Source organism: Stegodyphus dumicola, chromosome 9 (genome assembly GCF_044657685.1).
Source record: "Stegodyphus dumicola isolate Sdum_Otavi_A_Nest chromosome 9, ASM4465768v1".
Taxonomy (NCBI): Eukaryota; Metazoa; Arthropoda; class Arachnida; order Araneae; family Eresidae; genus Stegodyphus; species Stegodyphus dumicola.
In genome coordinates, this window is record NC_140776.1 from 174,265,797 (window position 1) to 174,284,464 (window position 18,668).

At 33.1% G+C, this 18,668-nt stretch overlaps 1 protein-coding gene across 2 annotated transcripts in view; it reads left to right on the top strand.

Moving 5' to 3' along the window:
- Positions 1 to 18,668, top strand: part of LOC118188466 (uncharacterized) — a 42,663-nt gene that overhangs the window by 18,143 nt on the left and 5,852 nt on the right. Inside the window, exons 3-6 of one of the 2 annotated variants that reach the window (XM_035358896.2) lie at positions 5,491 to 5,655; positions 10,168 to 10,287; positions 10,598 to 10,717; positions 16,484 to 16,734. In XM_035358896.2, coding sequence (XP_035214787.1) covers positions 5,491 to 5,655; positions 10,168 to 10,287; positions 10,598 to 10,717; positions 16,484 to 16,734 — 656 coding nt within the window. The remainder of the gene's footprint in view (positions 1 to 5,490; positions 5,656 to 10,167; positions 10,288 to 10,597; positions 10,718 to 16,483; positions 16,735 to 18,668) is intronic. The other variant, XM_085824376.1, reaches the window with a different exon arrangement.

An 18,668-nucleotide genomic window follows, 5' to 3' on the forward strand; every position in this document is an offset into this window, starting at 1 on the left:
TATAAAATACTCACCCTGCACTAATTTTAATAAAGCTTCTTCAGCTGCTCTCAATTCTCCCACTTGTAAATTACCTACCTTCCTTTGTTTTTGAGTACAATTCTTGTAAAACCTAAAACAAAAACTTATAATACGAATTAATTTTAAATACTTATTACTGCAATTCAATAAATCATTAACAAAATTATTCACATTTAGATTTAAACATGTAGATAGTTCAAAATCAGCAAAGTTTTTAAGTTCATTACTGTCCTTTTCAGTAATTGCTTCAGATATAACTCTTATCATCCTTCATTAAGAAGTCAGGCCCGTTCCACCACAGTTGACTTAGTTGCGGTCTTTTGGCAGACATACCTCTAGATATAAGATCTGATGGGTTTTCCTCAGAAGCAATATGATGCCACTGTGCTATTTCAGTCAGATCCTGTATCTTTGAAATCTGGTTTGCAACAAATATTTTGAGCAGATGTGGCTCTTTGTTGATCCATGACAGCACAATCATAGAATCCGTCCAAAGGTGAATAGCAGTAAGCTCCAATTTTAACGATTTCACTCGATGCATTAGTTTAGCTAATAGCATTGCTGCACAAAGCTCAAGTCTTGGGATTGTAGTCTTCTTTAGGAGGGAGACACGCGATTTACTGCACACCAACTTCACTGATGTATGGTTTGTTGCTGATGTTGCTTTACAGTAGATAATTGCTCCATAGGTGGCCTCTGAGGCATCACAGCAACCGTGTAATTCAATATTGATTGTATCTTGTAATAAAATACATCTATGGACTTCAATGTTGTTAATTAGCTGCAAGGTAGTGGAGAATTCTTTCCATTCTTTAGCCTCCTTTTCTGGCAGAACATCATTCCAGTTCAATTTTAATAGCCATAATTTCTGCATAAATATTTTTGCTATAATTATGGGTCAAAGATGCGAGATATGTCGGATAACACTTGCCGTTTCGTAACCTTTACGTTGTCTTCGATTTTAATGTTGAAGCTCAAACAATCTTTTTTGACTTCCCTAAAATACCCCATTCTTTAAGATTCTTGTGATTTACCAATGGGATATGTTTTGTCGTTTGTTCGACACAGTTCAGTAGTATTACTACACCACTTATGGAGTAAAATACCTTAACTCTTCAAAATGCCTATTAACCGATTTTGAAGTTCTAACGCAGAGCCTAGCGACTCAGCTCCAGATAGAATATCGTCCATGTACATGTCTTCTCTCAGTACAGGCGCTGCTAAAGGAAATTTATCTCCTTCGTCCTTTGACAGCTGTACAAGTGTTCTCATTGCTAAAAATGGTGCACTCACAGTTCCACAGGTAACGATGGTTAGCTCAAAGTTTTTAACTGGCTTATCAATGCCTTCTTTCCATAAAATCCTTTGCAACTTCCATTGATCTGGATGGATAGAAATAGCTCGATACATCTTTTGTATATCAGCAGTGAAAGCAAAAATATATTTCCTGAATCTCGGCATAATTGAGAATAAATCAACTTGTATCACACCGCCATTATACTGTATAGAATTTAGAGAGTTTCCTTTGGTTGTCAAAGAAGCGTTAAATACTGCCCTCAAGGGAGTCGACTTACTTTTCTCTTCTCCCCTATATACTCCAATATGAGGAATGTAATATGAACCTTGTTCCTCCTCGCTTTCACTCACCTCAACCATATGCCCTAACTGTTGATATTCTTTTAAAAAATCTGAATATAATTTTAAATATTCGGGATTCTTTACTAAGCGTTTCCACAAGAAATTTAATTTACTCATTGCAATTTGTTTAGAACTTCCTAAAGTTTCCGGATCCTCCTTGAATGGCATTTTAACAACGTACCTACCGGTTTTATCTCGTGTATAATTTTCTATGAAATGTTTCTCACAAATTAAAGATTCTTTGTTTTTAGGTTTATCAGTTTCAATATTCTCTAATTTCCAATATTTTCTAAGAGTTTTATCTAAGTTGTCTTCTTCATTTATCAACCCACAATGAACCCTGTTTTCAGTCTCTTTTGGAATACTTTCAGACACGATAAAACCAAAAACTGTATCTTGAAAAATAAGATCAAGATCATTCATTCGAATTTGACTCGGTTTCAAAAGTTCATAAAAAACTCCCGCTCCCAACAGCATATCTACCCTTTCTGGAACATTAAATCCTTCATCTGCTAATTTTAAATTAGGAAGATCTTGCACTGAAATTTTAATTTTGCACGAAGGTGTTAAATCAGCAGTTATTTTTGGAATTACTAAAAAGTCCAAATTCTTTATAAAAGTTCCTTCTTTATTGCAAATCGAAGCATTAATTTTATGCTTTATTGTCAAAGTAGCAATATTTATTCCCAAAATCGAAATGTTTGTTTTTTCTTTCTCTAACTGCAAATGCTCAATAAAATTCCATATCAAAAAGTTCTACATACTGCCCCTGTCCAGCAGACACTTCACTCTGTGTTTTTCTTCCCTCGTTATCAATTAAAAAACATAGGATGGTTGAAAGCAAAACTGTATTTTGTTTATTCGAATAATTTCTAAGAAATGCCTTTTGAACGAACTCCTGCACATTAACATTCTAGGTCGATGAGTCATCTCATTTGGGAACGTTGCAGTCAGATACATTTGTTTTGTTTTTAATTTGTTCGGATGAAGAACATTCTTTCTCCTTTACGATATTTGCTTTCGGAGAATGAATAGTTTTGTGGTGCCGTTTTTGACAAAAACAAGAATATTTCAATGGTCAATTTGATACTGAATGTATATGTAGACAGTTAATATTTATTAGGTTTCACAACCTGTACTCTTTCTTGTACTGGTAATTTTAAATACGATGGGCATTTTGCCAAACTGTGATTCTCGTGGCATAAAATACAGTTCTCTGTTTTAACATCTGACAAAAACACTTTAGCTACACTTTTTGAGCTGTTATACTTACGATTAACATGAGAATTCTCAGTATGAGGTTTTCCTGGTGACGTGAAATATAAATCTATTTCTTGACTTAACTCACTAGGTTGAAACCATGAATCACCTTGCCTCACTGCAATGTGAGAAGCTGTTCCCGTATCTAAAGATTGGTATAACCTGTCTGCAACTATTAGTTGTTTGAGGGTCTCGAAGTCAGTTACCTTCCTTAATTTTAAATAATAATCCCAGGTAGTTACTGCACACGAGTTTCATGTGGTTGTTTAACTGTTTTTCTGAAGTTTTCTAAACACGAATATGGTGTTGGCTGAAACTTCTTCAGAACTACTTCTTTTACTTTTTCGTAATTCGCGATATCCTTATCATGTAAATAGGTTATTATATTCGAAGCTTTGTCTTCTAACAGATTTAACAGAATTTCTGCTTTATAGTCTTCCAAAACATTTTTTGTATTAAACACTCATTCTAATGACGAAAAGAAAAATCCCCACTCTCAGGCCGTATAGGAATTTTTACAGTTAAGGTTCTGATACTTTTTATTAATTGATCTAGTGACTCTGATTTTGTTTCGGTTTCGCTTACACCATCAAGTTTAGTTTCTGCTTTAAGCTTAGCCAATTCTAACTCATTCTTTGATCTCTCAAGTTTTATTTGTTCTAACTCGACAAGTTTTTGCTGTTTATGCTCTTCTTCTTTTCTATTTTCGATAATAGAGTTTACTATCTCTTTTTTAATCTTGTTTAGTTTTAAAGATTTCACTATTCTCAATAATATCAGTTAAATCTGCTATAGTAATTTTTTCGTCAACATTTAGATTTATTTCTAAGGCAATAAGCCTTAAATCTTCTTTTTTAGCACCCTTAAATAACATTGTTATTTATAACAGAACAAAGCACAGAATGTACAGAATTAACAAGAGAGGAATCACTTACCTCTGCAGTGATTCACTTTTGGTGAATATCCTTATCCAAAATCAGTGATATTCGTTGAAAAGAACAAGCTGGGAATACTGGTAAACACAAACACTCCTGCATTCTCAAAAACGAAACGCAATTTATTCACGCACAAAATTTCCAGCTCTGGGGGACCAAATATGTTTGGGTCTCATCCCAAATAACACACATTATAATATATTCTCTGGTTCGGTTCTTTATTAATTCTCATAATTAATTACAATCACTCATTATTAACTCAGAGCTGTGACCAGCCCTCTTACACTGTCGTTGGCGATTCTCAAACTTTTCTGAACACCATTACAGATGCGCATGCGCGGATTACATTACAGGTGCGCAGGCGCGAACAGGCTGTATAAAGTTTAATATGGTTTATCTGTAGATATTCATAAATGTGGCTCAGCTGGAAAGCGAAACATTTTATATAATATTAGAGGGATGCATTTAGACTAACAACATGGAAATGTAATATATCTTCTGTATATTTAAAAAGTAAAAAAATATGTAACATAATTCAACAAAATTATTTAATATTTTTATTTAGATATATTATGAATTATATGCATTTTTAAATCAATAAGATTAAAAATTTAAAATAATAATGTTTTTATAAATTTCATCTATTGCTTTTTAAAACTTTCATTTCTTTATCATTAACAGACAGATTAAATATGACAGATAGAATAAATATGAAAGAAAAATATCGTACATTTTCAACTAAAAGATTAACTAAAGAAATTTAGGAAAACTAAAAACTCGAAAGAAAAGTGAAACAACAACGCATTAAAGCTGAGAATATAATTGAAAAGTGAAAAAATATGTAAGATAATTAAAAAAAAAATATTTAAACTTTTTAATTAGATATATCATGAACTAAATGTATTTTTTATTTAACTCATAGATTCAAAAGAAGAAATGACTGTTCTTAAAAACTGCATGTATTACTTTTAAATAGCTTACATTGTTTATCAATAAGAGACGCATTAAGTCTGAAAGGTTGATGTCTTACATTTTCCCAAATGGCAAAAGAATTGAATGTAAAGTGAAACACAAAATCGCACTTTGAGACTAATAGCCCTTGTGTTTTAAAAAAGCTTTGTCCCTGACATGGAAGTAACGAAATATTTCTATTTCTTTTAACTTTAAATGGAAAGTTAAAGAATTTAATGAAACAACTTATAGAAAATTAACTTTTTTTTATGTGATATAATCAAGCATTATTTCTCAATATAAGGAACCGCTAATATTACAGTTTTATGAAAATCTTCCATCAGTTCAATTTTGCGATGGATAAAATGTTAAGATTACGGTTTGCAAAAGTGTTTGTATTTCCTATTTGTAAGAAAAAAATATTTTTCTTATATTTGATGCAATTCTACGCTGAATATTTTATTTACGCTAGTAGTTTTAGATGCTTTTAATTAATGTTCCTTATTAACTTTTATATTTTCTTGTAAATAACAAACAAAAATAATGAATTTTGTTTAGAAGATCCACACAGGGATTTCACTAATTGTTATTGCATTTTGTTAAGAATATCTTTCAATAAATCTTGCAAGACTTCATATTTATGTACTTTCTACAGATTTACGATTTAGAAAATTGTTACTTTCAGGAAACTCCAATCCTTTTGCTGGAATAAAGAAGAACGAGGTCTTAAGCGATATTTTGCTTCGTGGGGCCACCCGTTTGAAAGATCATGAGTTAGTTAGTCTGCTTTTAGAAAAGGGAGCTGACATTAATAGCACTAACCATGAAGGACTGACAGCTCTGTATATAGGTAATGCTAAAAATTTTGTTTGAAACTTTTTTCGAATTTATGTAGTGAAATAACTTGTACATTAGAACAGCAATGAATGTTCTGAGTGATTAATCAAGAGAGTAGTAAATGAGTTTTACTATTATTATTTTACCAACATTAATAGAAGATTGAATTACTTACTTTCATTTCCAGTTTTACTGTAATGCGCAAAATGTATTTAATTAATTATAAGAAATTATAATTAGCAATACGAACATTAGCAATACGAACCTAAAAATCAGAGATATAAAGAAAATTATAGTAAGGATCTTTGATGTGTAAGTTTTATACTCTAAAAGCACATAACACAATTTTTCCTTGTGTACTCTGGGAAAATCTACAATCGGACATTGCAATTCGAAGATCAGCCACGAAGCAACAAGAAAAACGTAGACAGTATAGAGACATTTGTAAAACATTGTTATATCAACACTCTTTTCGCGAATGCTTGCAAGTGAGGGGCTATTTCAAGACATCTGTAAAGGCATCTACAATTTCGCTTATTGTACAAATATTACAGTGGCACAGCTTTGTAAGAGATATTGCAAATGATAGCACGACCTCCTTAATTTTAAGCATCTCATGTTTCTGCCCACTTTCCTTGACTGCTATTCGGAGTGCGAATTAATATTTCGCATGAGTAGGAAAGTGAAGCCACATGGCTTGCTACGAAGATTGGTAAGGAACAGGTCATTCCGGACTGAAATTATTGGAATACTTACTTGAGCATATTTAACAGTGTCACACATCAGGGTGCTGTTCATACTGCCTTCTAAAATTATTATCAACAAGAATTTTATCTGTTTACGTTGAGAAAAGAGAGTTCCTTGTATTTTGACCTTGGTTTTGAGCCTTGCCTATGAGGTGCTGAGAAGAAAGTGTATTTTTTCAGTAGGTTTATGTGTGGTTTTCGTAAAGCCATGCTTTCACCCTCTGTTATAGGTCAATAATAAAATTCTTAGAAAGGCATTGACAAAAGACATGTTGGAACATTTGAAAAATGGGAAGGTATTCTAAAGCTATATGCTGGTAAGGTATGCATAAAAGACATGAATAGGGCTCCTGAGAAAGAGCAAGATGTTCGGAAACTATTTGTGCATGTTAGAACAATCGAAATTGGGAAAATGATAGTATATTTGTACAGTGAGTTTTACATGCCCGATCTCTAGGGAACTCTGTAGTTTTAAGTAGAGCAATGGGAACCTTTTATTTTTTTAAATCTTAACATTGTTATTAAATCTTGTTATTTTATTAAATTATGTGTATAAGACATTTAATTTTTATAGTTGAAATTCATCTAATTTTTACTTTCTGAACAATTATCGATGTTTCTGTTATGTTAATGTTTATGCCATGGGTTAAACTATGTGTTGATTGATATGCCGTCTGGTTTGTATGTTTTAGTGTTTACTTGGTGAACAATCTTCAATGGACTTGCATAATAACATAAGTAACGCTTCTGTATTTTACGACGAATGTGTAAATAACCGTTTGCATTTTCTTGAACTGCTTGTTCAATTGAATATATTGGAAAATATTTAAATGTTTTAATTATGTGCTTCATTAACTAAAAGCTTTTATATCACAAATAAAACATCACAAAATAGTCTTTTTACTTCCTTGTACGAAGTAAAAAGGAAGTATTGTAATCGCGAAAAGTTTCAGGCATCATATTTCAACGCAAATATCCATTTTCACCACTATCAAATGCAATTTAACAATGTTTTTGCTTGATATCTGCGTGCAAGGAGAGATTAAAGGACTCGTTTCCCCCAAAAAAATGTAAAAATAATTTAAAATGAATTCTAAAGAGAATTTCTCGTGGCGTCTGTGTGTACATACGTATGTATCTCACATAACAAAAAAACGAGTGGCCTCAGAACGTTGAAATTTTGTATATAGGAGTGCTATAACATGTAGATGTGCACCACTTATTTTGGTTGCAATTGACCACGCCAAACTTATATAAATATATTTATATATATATATCCACTCTTTTACCTGGCTCAGTGATCTCAGTTTCTTTACTCTTATATGTTTGTAAATTGTACATTTTTTGCTTTAAAAATGATTGAATCATGTTGTTCTTATCTCCAGATTAAGGTTTTTATGCCTTTAGTAAATCTGTATGCAATCATTTTAGAATTATCAACAATTTAAAAGTTGTTTAAGTGCTGATAAGCCTAATAATTTTTACCATTTTGGCCATTGCTTGTTTACATTTGAAACAACAGAATAGTAGATTTGTTGCCAATCTAGAGAAAGTAAGCTTCACAATAACAAGGATAACACCCTCTTTTATTATTGGGAATTAAATCATGCTTAATCCATTCTGTAATTTTTTGGAGTGTTTAAGAGTTACTTCATAATTTTCAATACAGACATTTTGAGTTTTTATGTATTTTTGCCATGTCGCGAAGTGAAAGCTGAATTAATTGAATGAGAAATACTGAATTGCCTGTGAAAAACTGTTTGTTTTTTCTTTGTTGTTGTTGTTAAGTTAAGTCTTTTAAGTTCGTATTAAGAACGAACTCTCTCAAATATCAGTTATATGAATGCAGGTGTTCCTCAGGGTTCGAATCGTTCGCCTTTTCCCTTTAATATGTATGTAAATGATCGTCCTATCACAAAGATGCCATTATTGCCTGCTATGCAGACGACACTGCCATTCTCAGCAAATCCATCAGCTCTCAAAGAGCTGTTGAAAACTTACAAAATGCAACAGATTATATTTTCCCATGGTTCAGTAAATGGGAAATTAAAATTAATGAACGCAAATCAATTACAGTTTATTTTCAAAAGAACCCTAGAAGACATCTCAATAGTATTATCATCAATAACATCCCTACCCAATGAAAAATGCATCAAGTATTTAGGCGTTTATCTCGACCAAAATCTCACATTCGAAGATCATGTTGAAAAAACATGCAAAAAAGCTAATCAAGCAACAGGAAGTTTTATGCGCTCATGCAATACGACCCATTCTTCTTTGCGCATCTCCACCTTGGGCTACTACTGCAAGAACTCACCGTAGAAAAATTCAAAAGATTCAAAACAAGGCAGTTCGAATAATTACAAGTGCACCCTGGTTTGTGCGGAATAGCACCTTACACACCGACTTGAAAATCAAATCAACAGATGCAGAAATTTTAAAATTATCTCATAACTCCACCTTGGGCTACTACTGCAAGAACTCACCGTACAAAAATTCAAAAGATTCAAAACAAGGCAGTTCGAATAATTACAAGTGCACCCTGGTTTGTGCGGAATAGCACCTTACACACCGACTTGAAAATCAAATCAACAGATGCAGAAATTTTAAAATTATCTCATAACTTCTTTACGAAGTGCGACAATCATCCTGAAAATATTATTAAAAATCTCGGAAATTATGATTACACAGTAGAACAACGCTACAAAAGACCCCATACTATTCACCACAATAGTTGGTGGTAATTGCATCTATATTTTGGTTCTTATTTAGACAAATTTTATTTTATTATTACTTTTCATCTTAACTCATGACTTTAACGAAGCGCCATGGACTTTGTCCCTGCCAAAGCAGGTATAGACTTTGGTGTGTATATAGTTTTATTCTTGTGAACCGTTTTCTACTGTGACAAACTATGCTATTTCATCCTATAATCATTTGCCAATAATTACTTATCTAAAGAATAGTATGAAAATTTTTTTCAAAAATGTCTCACCTACAAGAGATGACTCCTCCGGAGCACCAGCATACTAAGAAGCTTTTCATTTTCAAAAACAGATGGAGCCACATGAGCACCTTCGTATCTTCTAGGTTTACGTATCTCTCAACAGAGACGGCACTGGAGCATCCATTAGAAATCTCTGAATTATAGCACAGTATGTGTACAAGTACTTTCCATTCTAGTGGATTCAACTCCCTTGATCCTCAAGATTAGCGTTGTTAAGTGAACCTAGCGCAAGGGTGTTGCTATGGTAAACAAATATAGTGAATTTTAAAGAATGCATTTATTCTATTGTGATTTATGCTCTATCGACGCAGTAGGTTTAATGGTAAACAAATATAGTGAATTTTAAAGAATGCATTTATTCTATTGTGATTTATGCTCTATCGACGCAGTAGGTTTAATGGTAAACAAATATAGTGAATTTATTCTATTATGATTTATGCGCTATCGACGAAGTATATTTAATTCAATCAATTTAAAGTTTAAATGAAATGCAAGAAAAATGCGTATAATTTAATATTCTGTACAAGGAAGTCATGTGGCGCACACATCAGATTTTTTTAATAAAATGTTTATACAGAAAATCTATACAGAGAATTCAATGATTGTTAAACATTGGAATTTGATAACTTCTTAAAAATCTTTTTAATAAATCATACACAAATTCATATTTATGAACTTTCTAGAAGAAATCTCTTTAGGAAATTTTTTTTTCAGAAAATTTCTCATAGGCTAATAATTGAACTTACAATGATATTTATTTTTCTTCCTATAGCGGCCAAAAATTCAGATTACGAATTAGTTAGATATCTTCTAGAAAAGGGAGCTGATGTCAGCAGGAGAGACATATTTGGGGATACAGCTCTGCATTACGCTTGTAAAAGAAAGTCTTCAGGTAATGTTAAAATTATTTTGAATATGTTTATACTTTTTTTCATTTATGTTTAACTTTATAATAAGCAACAAAACAAAATCACAAAATACTCTTTTTTAATAAAAGCAATATTTATAGAGAGATTTTAATAATTGTTTAACATTGCACTTTGACAGGAACTTCTTTAAAATCTTTTTAATAAATTCTATACGAATTTCTATTCACATACTTCCTAGAAGAAATCTCTTTAGGCAGTTTTTATTTTCTGAAAACTTCCCATATACTTATAACTGAAATTTAACTACAGTGATATTTATTTCTATTTTTCTAGCAGTCAATAATTCAGATTACGAGTTAATTAAATTGCTTCTAGAAAATGGAGTTGATGTTACCAAGACAGGCAGACGTAGAAAAACAGCTCTGCATATCGCTTGTGAAAGAAGATCTTCAGGTAAAGTTAAAATTATTTTGAATACGTTTATACTTCATTTACATAGCCAAATAACCTGTATATTAAAACAGAAGTTAGCGTACCCAATTTTTAATGAAGAGAATAGTAAATGAATTTTTAATGAAATTTGTACACTGTTAATACTATTATTGATATGTTTAGATTATTAGGAAGATGCAATTTGCATAATCTTTATTACCAATTTGTGGGTTGGATGTTTAACTATATTAAAATAGTGGATGCTTAATTATATTAAAATACCTCCGTTAGAAAATAAGAACTCAGAAATAACAGAAATAAAATGAATTATAATAACAGTCAAAATTACCTTTTTTGAGCACATTTTCAAAAACATGAACGACTATATTTCATGTCAAGCTTTTTTTAACAAAATATGTATGTTTCTTATACATTTTTAGATATGAAAAAGTACACAAAAGTAAGTTTTAGGAGTTAAAATAGTATAATTAAGACACAATAACACGCCAAACAATACTAATTCAGAAGTCAAGCAATAAAAGTGTATGTTTGTTAGATATGAGTGCATGTTGTTAGATATGAAAATATTTTTTACTTTTATTAATATTCTTAGATATGAAAAGATACGCAGAAGTCTCTTAAGTTTTTTGAATAAAGTAACATAATGTGTTTTAGACATGAAGAAAGCCTAAAAGTGTTAAGTTTTGGGCACAAAATATAAGAGATATAAAAATGAATGATATTCTAAAGTTTCCCAAGTAGTACGAATATTCACCATTTATTATATTTTATAGTTGAATATGTAATTTCTTTGATTAATGATTTTGATTGCATTATCAGAAAGTTTTCGATGATGTGTTTTAACATAATCTTCTTTTTGTACATCATCTATTTCTATTTTTGTAATACATGAGTCTCCACATATAGTTTGAAATTTTAGTATTAAGATCAGATTGTATCTCCCAGGCTCTAAATCTTTCAGTTTTAGAGTTTTAGCATAATATCTGAGACTATTGGAGTCTTCCATTTTTATGTCACTTGTTTCTAAAAACGCAAGATTTTTTGTGTACTTTTTCATATCTAAAATTATGTAAAAAACATACATGCTTTATTAAAAAAAGTGACATGAGATAGAATTGTTCAGGTTTATGGAAATGTTATTTTGACGCTATCTTATAATAAAGAAAATTCGTTTGTAAAGAAAACATCTACTTAAAATTTAATTTAATAGCTTTAAGATATTTGTTCCTCAGATACATACAGAAAATATATCATAACCTGGAGCAGTAAGATTGCTAAATTTGATCGTTCGACAAACGTTCAAATCCCGGGGAACGAATTCAGTTTGCGATTTTCTTTGAAGTGCAACGCTACTATGGCAAGTTTCCCTTAAAATATTTTGGAGGATGGCGTCCTTCCTCTTTGGTACACAGCCCCATTTCTTTAGTAAAATCCAGATAATTTAATCTACAAACACGCAAGCAGGCATTTTTCCTGTGTGCGCTGAGAAAATTTAGAGAGAGAAACTGCAACCTGAAGGTGAACCAAGAAATAATTACAGAAAAGAAGGTAGTAAGTAACGGTTTGAAGAATTTTGATGTTTAAACACGTTTCTTTTTGCCAATGTGGACTGATGAAACTCCCTCTGGCCACCCATCTTAGCGAAAGGTATTGCAACTGATATCGATCTCTTCGACGTTAAGCAGCATTTTGTTTCACTTTTTTAGTGTCCTTTACATTACAAAGCTTTCAGATTTTTAACACATTCTAAAACAATTATTCGCCCTCATGTGGACTGTTATTTTCTTCCTATTTTGCGAATATGCAATTGTGTAATATTTTCCGGAGCTTGAATAAAACTTTAGAACAGTATAGAACGGACACTGCGCTGTGTAACGAATTTTAATTAAGTACTGATACTTGCTTTGTTATCAGTTATACCTTTTTTTAGAATGAGCTTTCGGAAAATACCCATTCGCTTTGGCGGATTTATTCACCGTTTATTTAGTTAACGTTTTATGGAGCGTTCCCGTTTGGACATATCTGGTGGATTTGGTGCGTACACCTTAGATTTCAGATAACCTCAGATTCTGAAATCAATCGGAGTGAGGTCGAGGGATAGCGGATGCCAAGAAACTTCAAAGTTTTGGTAGATGACTATCTCCACTGTGGTGTTCCAGCATTAGACAAATATATGTGGAGGAGCACTATCTTGCATTCATGCACTCTCATTAACGACACTTCGCTGCTGTAATTTTGAATTTCGTAATTGTACATCATTGTTGAGACTTGTGATGGAGCTCATGTTCCTATCCATGAAATTTACCTCTTCAAAGAAGTACGGACCGAACGAATATCGTGGCTATGCTGCACTACTTTAAATCTTGTAGTAAAGGTGCTGGTGCCACATCATGAGTATTTTCATCAGTCCACTGAACGTAGTTTTTGGAGTTTATGTTCTGAGTTAACGAGAAATGCATCCATCCATCCAAAATATCCTTCATTACATCTTATAAGAAATAAGCTCGCAATTTCGGCACGTGGTTCCGTGCCTCCAAGTTGCAACATCTGGACGCCCTGGAATTGATAAGGAAACATTCGCAGAACAGAGGCTGAAGCTTGAGAACTGTGATTTTCGGTGCATCCAAACTACGTGCAACCCTTCTTGCAGTATGCAAAGAATCTACATAATAGTGTAAAGAGGTTATCACACATGGCTACAATTCCTGCTAGACGGGACGTTTCTGAAAAACGAGATTCTGGTAGCACTGGGTTAAACGGGAGGAATCCTAGGAAAAAGAGCCCCACCTGAAGCGAAGTCCCACCTAGCTACAGAAACAATGTTGTGGCTACGTGGGATTTTTTCAAACCTCACAGAAAATGTCTCGACTGGACCTCAGTCCCGGGTAGAGAACTAATCAGACGAAAGTTCTGCTTCTGAAACCTCACGTGATCCCAATCTGAGCGATAATCGATTAGTGTTTGAGGTTCATGTAAATAAGAAAGGAAAACAAAACATCAAAGTTTGGCTTCGAGGACAAAAATTGTTCAAAATACATATCCAAGGAAAAAAACGGAATGTTTCAAATGTTGAAAAGTAAAATCGTTAATGTTAAACGAAAATATTTAAAATTCTTGTTTTTGATAGAACGACAAATGAAAATTAAAAGAGAATGCAGAAAATTGTTCAGGTTAACTCCACACATCACCAGGCACATATTCTACACCCAAATTTCAAATAAGAAATATCTTCTCTTTATCCACAATGCCATCAATTAGTAGAACTGCATCAAGACAAAGCGCAGGTCAAAATCCACTGTTCATTTCCTGGGAAAAATTGGAACAAGAAACAGAAACCTAAGCCATACCCTTCACAAATATCCCTGCTAAATCTCCCGATGAACACTGCTCGACATTGATAATGTAACACCAAGAAGGAGTGGTCAGAAAGTGACGAAATTTGGAAAAAAGACAGAGACAGCAAGCAGCAATACGTGATCTTTATATCAAAATGGTAGTCAGAATATAGAGCGAGAATGGCGGCGGCTCATTACGATGTAGGACCACCGCGGACAGCGATGCACGTAGAAACACGTCTAGGCTTAGAGTTAATAAGAGTGCGGATGGTGTCCTGAGGGATGGCTCTCCATTCCCTTTCAACCATTTGCCACAGTTCGTCTTCTGAGGGGCAGAGTCTGCAAACGGCGTCCAATCACATCCCATACATGTTCGATTGGAGACATGTCAGGAGAGACAGGTCAGGCATGTTGACAGATGCGAGCACTGTGCGATCGGGCGTTATCCTGCTGAAAAATTGCATTAGGCAGCCCTTGAAGGTAGGGGATCCAACCGGCGGCATCCAAGTATCCAATTTACTGTCACAGTAGATGAATCTTGCATATATTTCAGTGACCGCAATAAAAATATATCCATTTATTATCATCAAAGAGAAGAAAAAATCTTAGAAAAAGGTTCAAAGAATGTAAAGAAAGTTTTCAAATATTTATAATTGTTGCTGGTTTTTGATAGAACGACCAATGAAAATTAAAGAGAATGCAGAAAACTGTTTACGTTAACTCCACACGTTATCAGGCACATATTCTGCACCCGAATTTCAAGTACGAATACATTCTCTTTACCCACAGTGCCATCAATCAATAGAGAAGATCATGTTTGATGCATGAAAACAAAGCGCATAGCAAAGTCCACTGTTAATTTCCTGGAACAAGAGACGAGTATCAAAGCTATATCCTTCACAAATATCCCTCCTAAATCTCCTGATGAATTATTATTCACGAAATTTTGCATTTTTGGACTTTTTAAAAGCGGATTGTCCTGGCGTCGACTTGCAGCACTCCTTGGACTTTGGAAACCTGTACAAGGGGAAGAGGGTTAAATATCTCTTTTGCTACTTAAAAAAGCTTAATTGTTTTTGAAATTACTGGGTAGAAAGATAGTGAAGAATTAACTTTATCAAATGGAACATTTAAAACACAAAAAAAAGTTTAGGTAAAATATTTCTACAGTTCGAATGAAAATGGTGTAAAATATGTGCTAACGACCTCTGTATTTTTAAATTTTGCAGGACTAATGTCGGTGTCTTTGAAATCCATGTTGTTTGATTTTTCCAGTAATATCTTAGTTTATGATTAATAACATAAAAACTTTGAAAGAAAAATTAAATATTTTAAACTTTGCTGATTGACAGGGCACTGATGCAACATATACATTGCTCCTCAACTACCTGAATTAAAATAAAATAGCAGTAGCAACATATTTCTCTGAAATCCCTAAATTTGCTTTTAAAATATGCAAGTCAAATCATTGCTTTTCTTGAGTGGAAACACACGTCTTTTATTTTCGAGTTTTTTATTAAATAAATATTATAGTATAAATCTCATACTCTTTGCCGAGTGGCAGTACAAAGTTTTTAAATTGCTGAGTTTTTAATCAAGAGTTTATTAAATTTTCACAAAATGTAAAAAGAGTGTGGAACCCCTGGAGTGATTTTTCGAAATCTTATGTATGTCCCCTTGCTCTTCCTTTGAAAATCAAGTGTGCAAAATTTCATCAAGATTGGAGTCAAATACAAATGCTTCTACTGCTTTGGTTTTTCTTCTTAAAACTATTATGCAAGTATGTTCTATTTGAAATTACAACGCATAGTTTCTGTTCTGGAATTTCCTCAATAGATAATGTTAATTATACTGTAGGATTCTGTGTAATTCGAAGTTACAGTGGAAAGTTATGAATCTTAAGAATTAATAAGCGAATAATCGCTTGAGTTCGTGTACAAGAAAAAGCAAGTAAGAAGGCAAAATAACTCTTTATTACTCCAACTAAAGTTCAACAAAACTTCTTCTTGGAGTTGTACAATAAAAGCCGAGACTTGGGCTTGAACTTAAGAGACTAAGAATTAAACTAAACTAATCTTAACTATAGAGATGTAGCCGAAGCTAACACGGTTCTAACAGAGTTGGCCCCTTAACATTAATTGACTGCAAAGCTATCGAGGGTCTAAAGTACGGCCGGGCGTAATAATAGCTTACGAGAGAGTAGTCTAAAAGGGCGTACAGCCAGAATATCTGGTATCTCTCTTACTAAGACAGAAGAACTTCGCGGCAAACCAAAAACATAATTCTTGTGACATCTCTATTGCTACTCCGCAAAAATCTATGCAATTTCCGATTGTAACTAATATCGATATTCATTTTCTTATTCTTGAATTTATTGTATGCTTAAAGCTATTTATTGTATTGCTAATTTACTGTATGTATTATTTTTCAGCAATTGTTAAGTTGTTAACTGAAAAATCGCCATCATATATTCTTAACCTTGTTGATTCTTTGGGGAATACTCCTTTCATCTACGCTTGTGGAAAACAGAGTGCAGAAGTTATTCGATTTCTCTTGTCACAAGGCAGTAGTGTGGTTGTAAAGAGTTCCTATGGAGATGATCCTCTAATGTGTGCTGTAGAATATAATGAGGCAGAATATGCAATATCAGTTGCATCTGTGCTTTTAGAGGCTGGTGCGAAGGTAAGCAAACAAAATAAATCAATGTTTTTAAATAATAAAATACAGGGTCTTTCAGCACAGGTAACAGGTGAAAGCGTATCCGTACACCCGAGAGGCTTACATAGACTAATTGGATATTGTCAGTGTTTCAGCACATCGGTCGCAAACTTTCAGGAGAAATAGAATATACCTAGACGGTGGAAAATCACATACCGATGCGTAGTCGGAAACGCTTTCTTGTCGCAGCAGTGATGATGCAAAATACAAAAGAGGAAGGATTCGAACAAAGTGAGAAAATTTGTTTATTTTCCATAGTGTGGATAAAATGTTGGGTAAGCTTTGATTTACTGTGTAGTTTCACTGCAGCTTTCATGTGCGTCTGCTCCGCAGTGCTCAACATTGCATCGACAGGTCTAGTACGGTGCAGTGGCCGAGAAGTTCGTGAAACCTCATTTGCAGTAACTACTATGGAGGTTGTTGTTAGAAAACCCTGTTAGCAGTGCTGAAGAGTGTGTTCCACGCATCGTGGCAGCTACTGGAGAAGTCCAGCATTTTCCAGAACGTCAGATCCTCCATGCACTGCAGGTACGAGGCATGCATCACAGTTTGGGTTCGTAATTTCGAACACTTTATCTGATAGCAATAATTGACTGTTTTTATTTTTAATTTTTTCTTTCTGCTATACAAAGCATGTTTTTCTCACGCAGCTTGTGTCCTTCCTTTATGTGTTTTGTGTTGTCATTACTCACGTCAGGAAAGCGTTTCCGACCATGCATTGCTACGTGATTTTCCATCGTCTAGGTGTACTCTAGCCCTCCTGAAAGTATGTAACCGCTGTGCTCAAACATCCTTTACATAGTATTAATTTTTTAACTATGTATGTCTTTTCCTAGAGATTATTTCAAATTTATATTCAAAATATAATTCCTGATTTTTATTTTGAATATAAATTTAATGACAATCGAAGAAAATATAGCCAATTTTTTTCTTACTAATGAAATTATTTTTCAAATAAATGCAAAACCCTATTTTTTTACTCAAATTTCTATTTTTAGTGGAAAATACAAAGCAAAATTTGAAGAATTAAATCTAAAGCTTTTAAATACTAGTTATGTTGATGAAATTATGAGTGCAAAGAGGGCAGAAAAAGTAGCTACTATGAGTATAATTATGTCTTTATACATCTTGTTGAAATATGTATTATATATATTTCAAAATTGATTCTTAAATTAGGGAATTGTAAGTTTTTAAATTTTATATTTAAAACTTTTTATTCCTTATACGTTTTCATTGGAATAAATATATGCAAAATTAAGGGAGAAATTTTTAAACATTGAGTGATTTTTCTTGATATTCTATAATAGTTAACTAATTTATACAGAATTTTAAAATTTTCTATTAATAACGGAGCACTTTACACTTATCTTTATCATAATGTTCCTTTCGTACGGGTTCGTAATAGATAGAATGTACACAGAACGGATGATAACTTAGTAAATCATATATTAGCAAAAGAAACACTTTACAGTTCTGAAACTTTCCGCCTACCAGTGCCCGAGAGGTAAAGACGCTAAACACTGGTAGTTGGGTCCGGGGTTCGAATCCTGTGAACGGGCTGTCTGCATGGGCATTTTCGTAATTTTCTCCATGTGTAACGTGTATACGAGCAAGTTTCCCTTTGAAGTCCTTCATGGAGGCATCCCTTCCTTTAGGGAGATAGCCCTCATGGGCTTTGAGATAATTAAATAATCCTTCTAATCTGAAACTTTCCACAAAAATAGCGGTACAGGTCATCACAGTATCACAGAGCTCTCTCAATAGTTACGCTTCAAACTACTAGAAACGTTAAACACAACAGAATGCAAAAGCGGAGCTAAAAGGCAAAGCCGTCATGGATATCTCAATATTACGAAGTTGTTCTGAACTGACAATTATCCAAACTGAGAAACAGACGT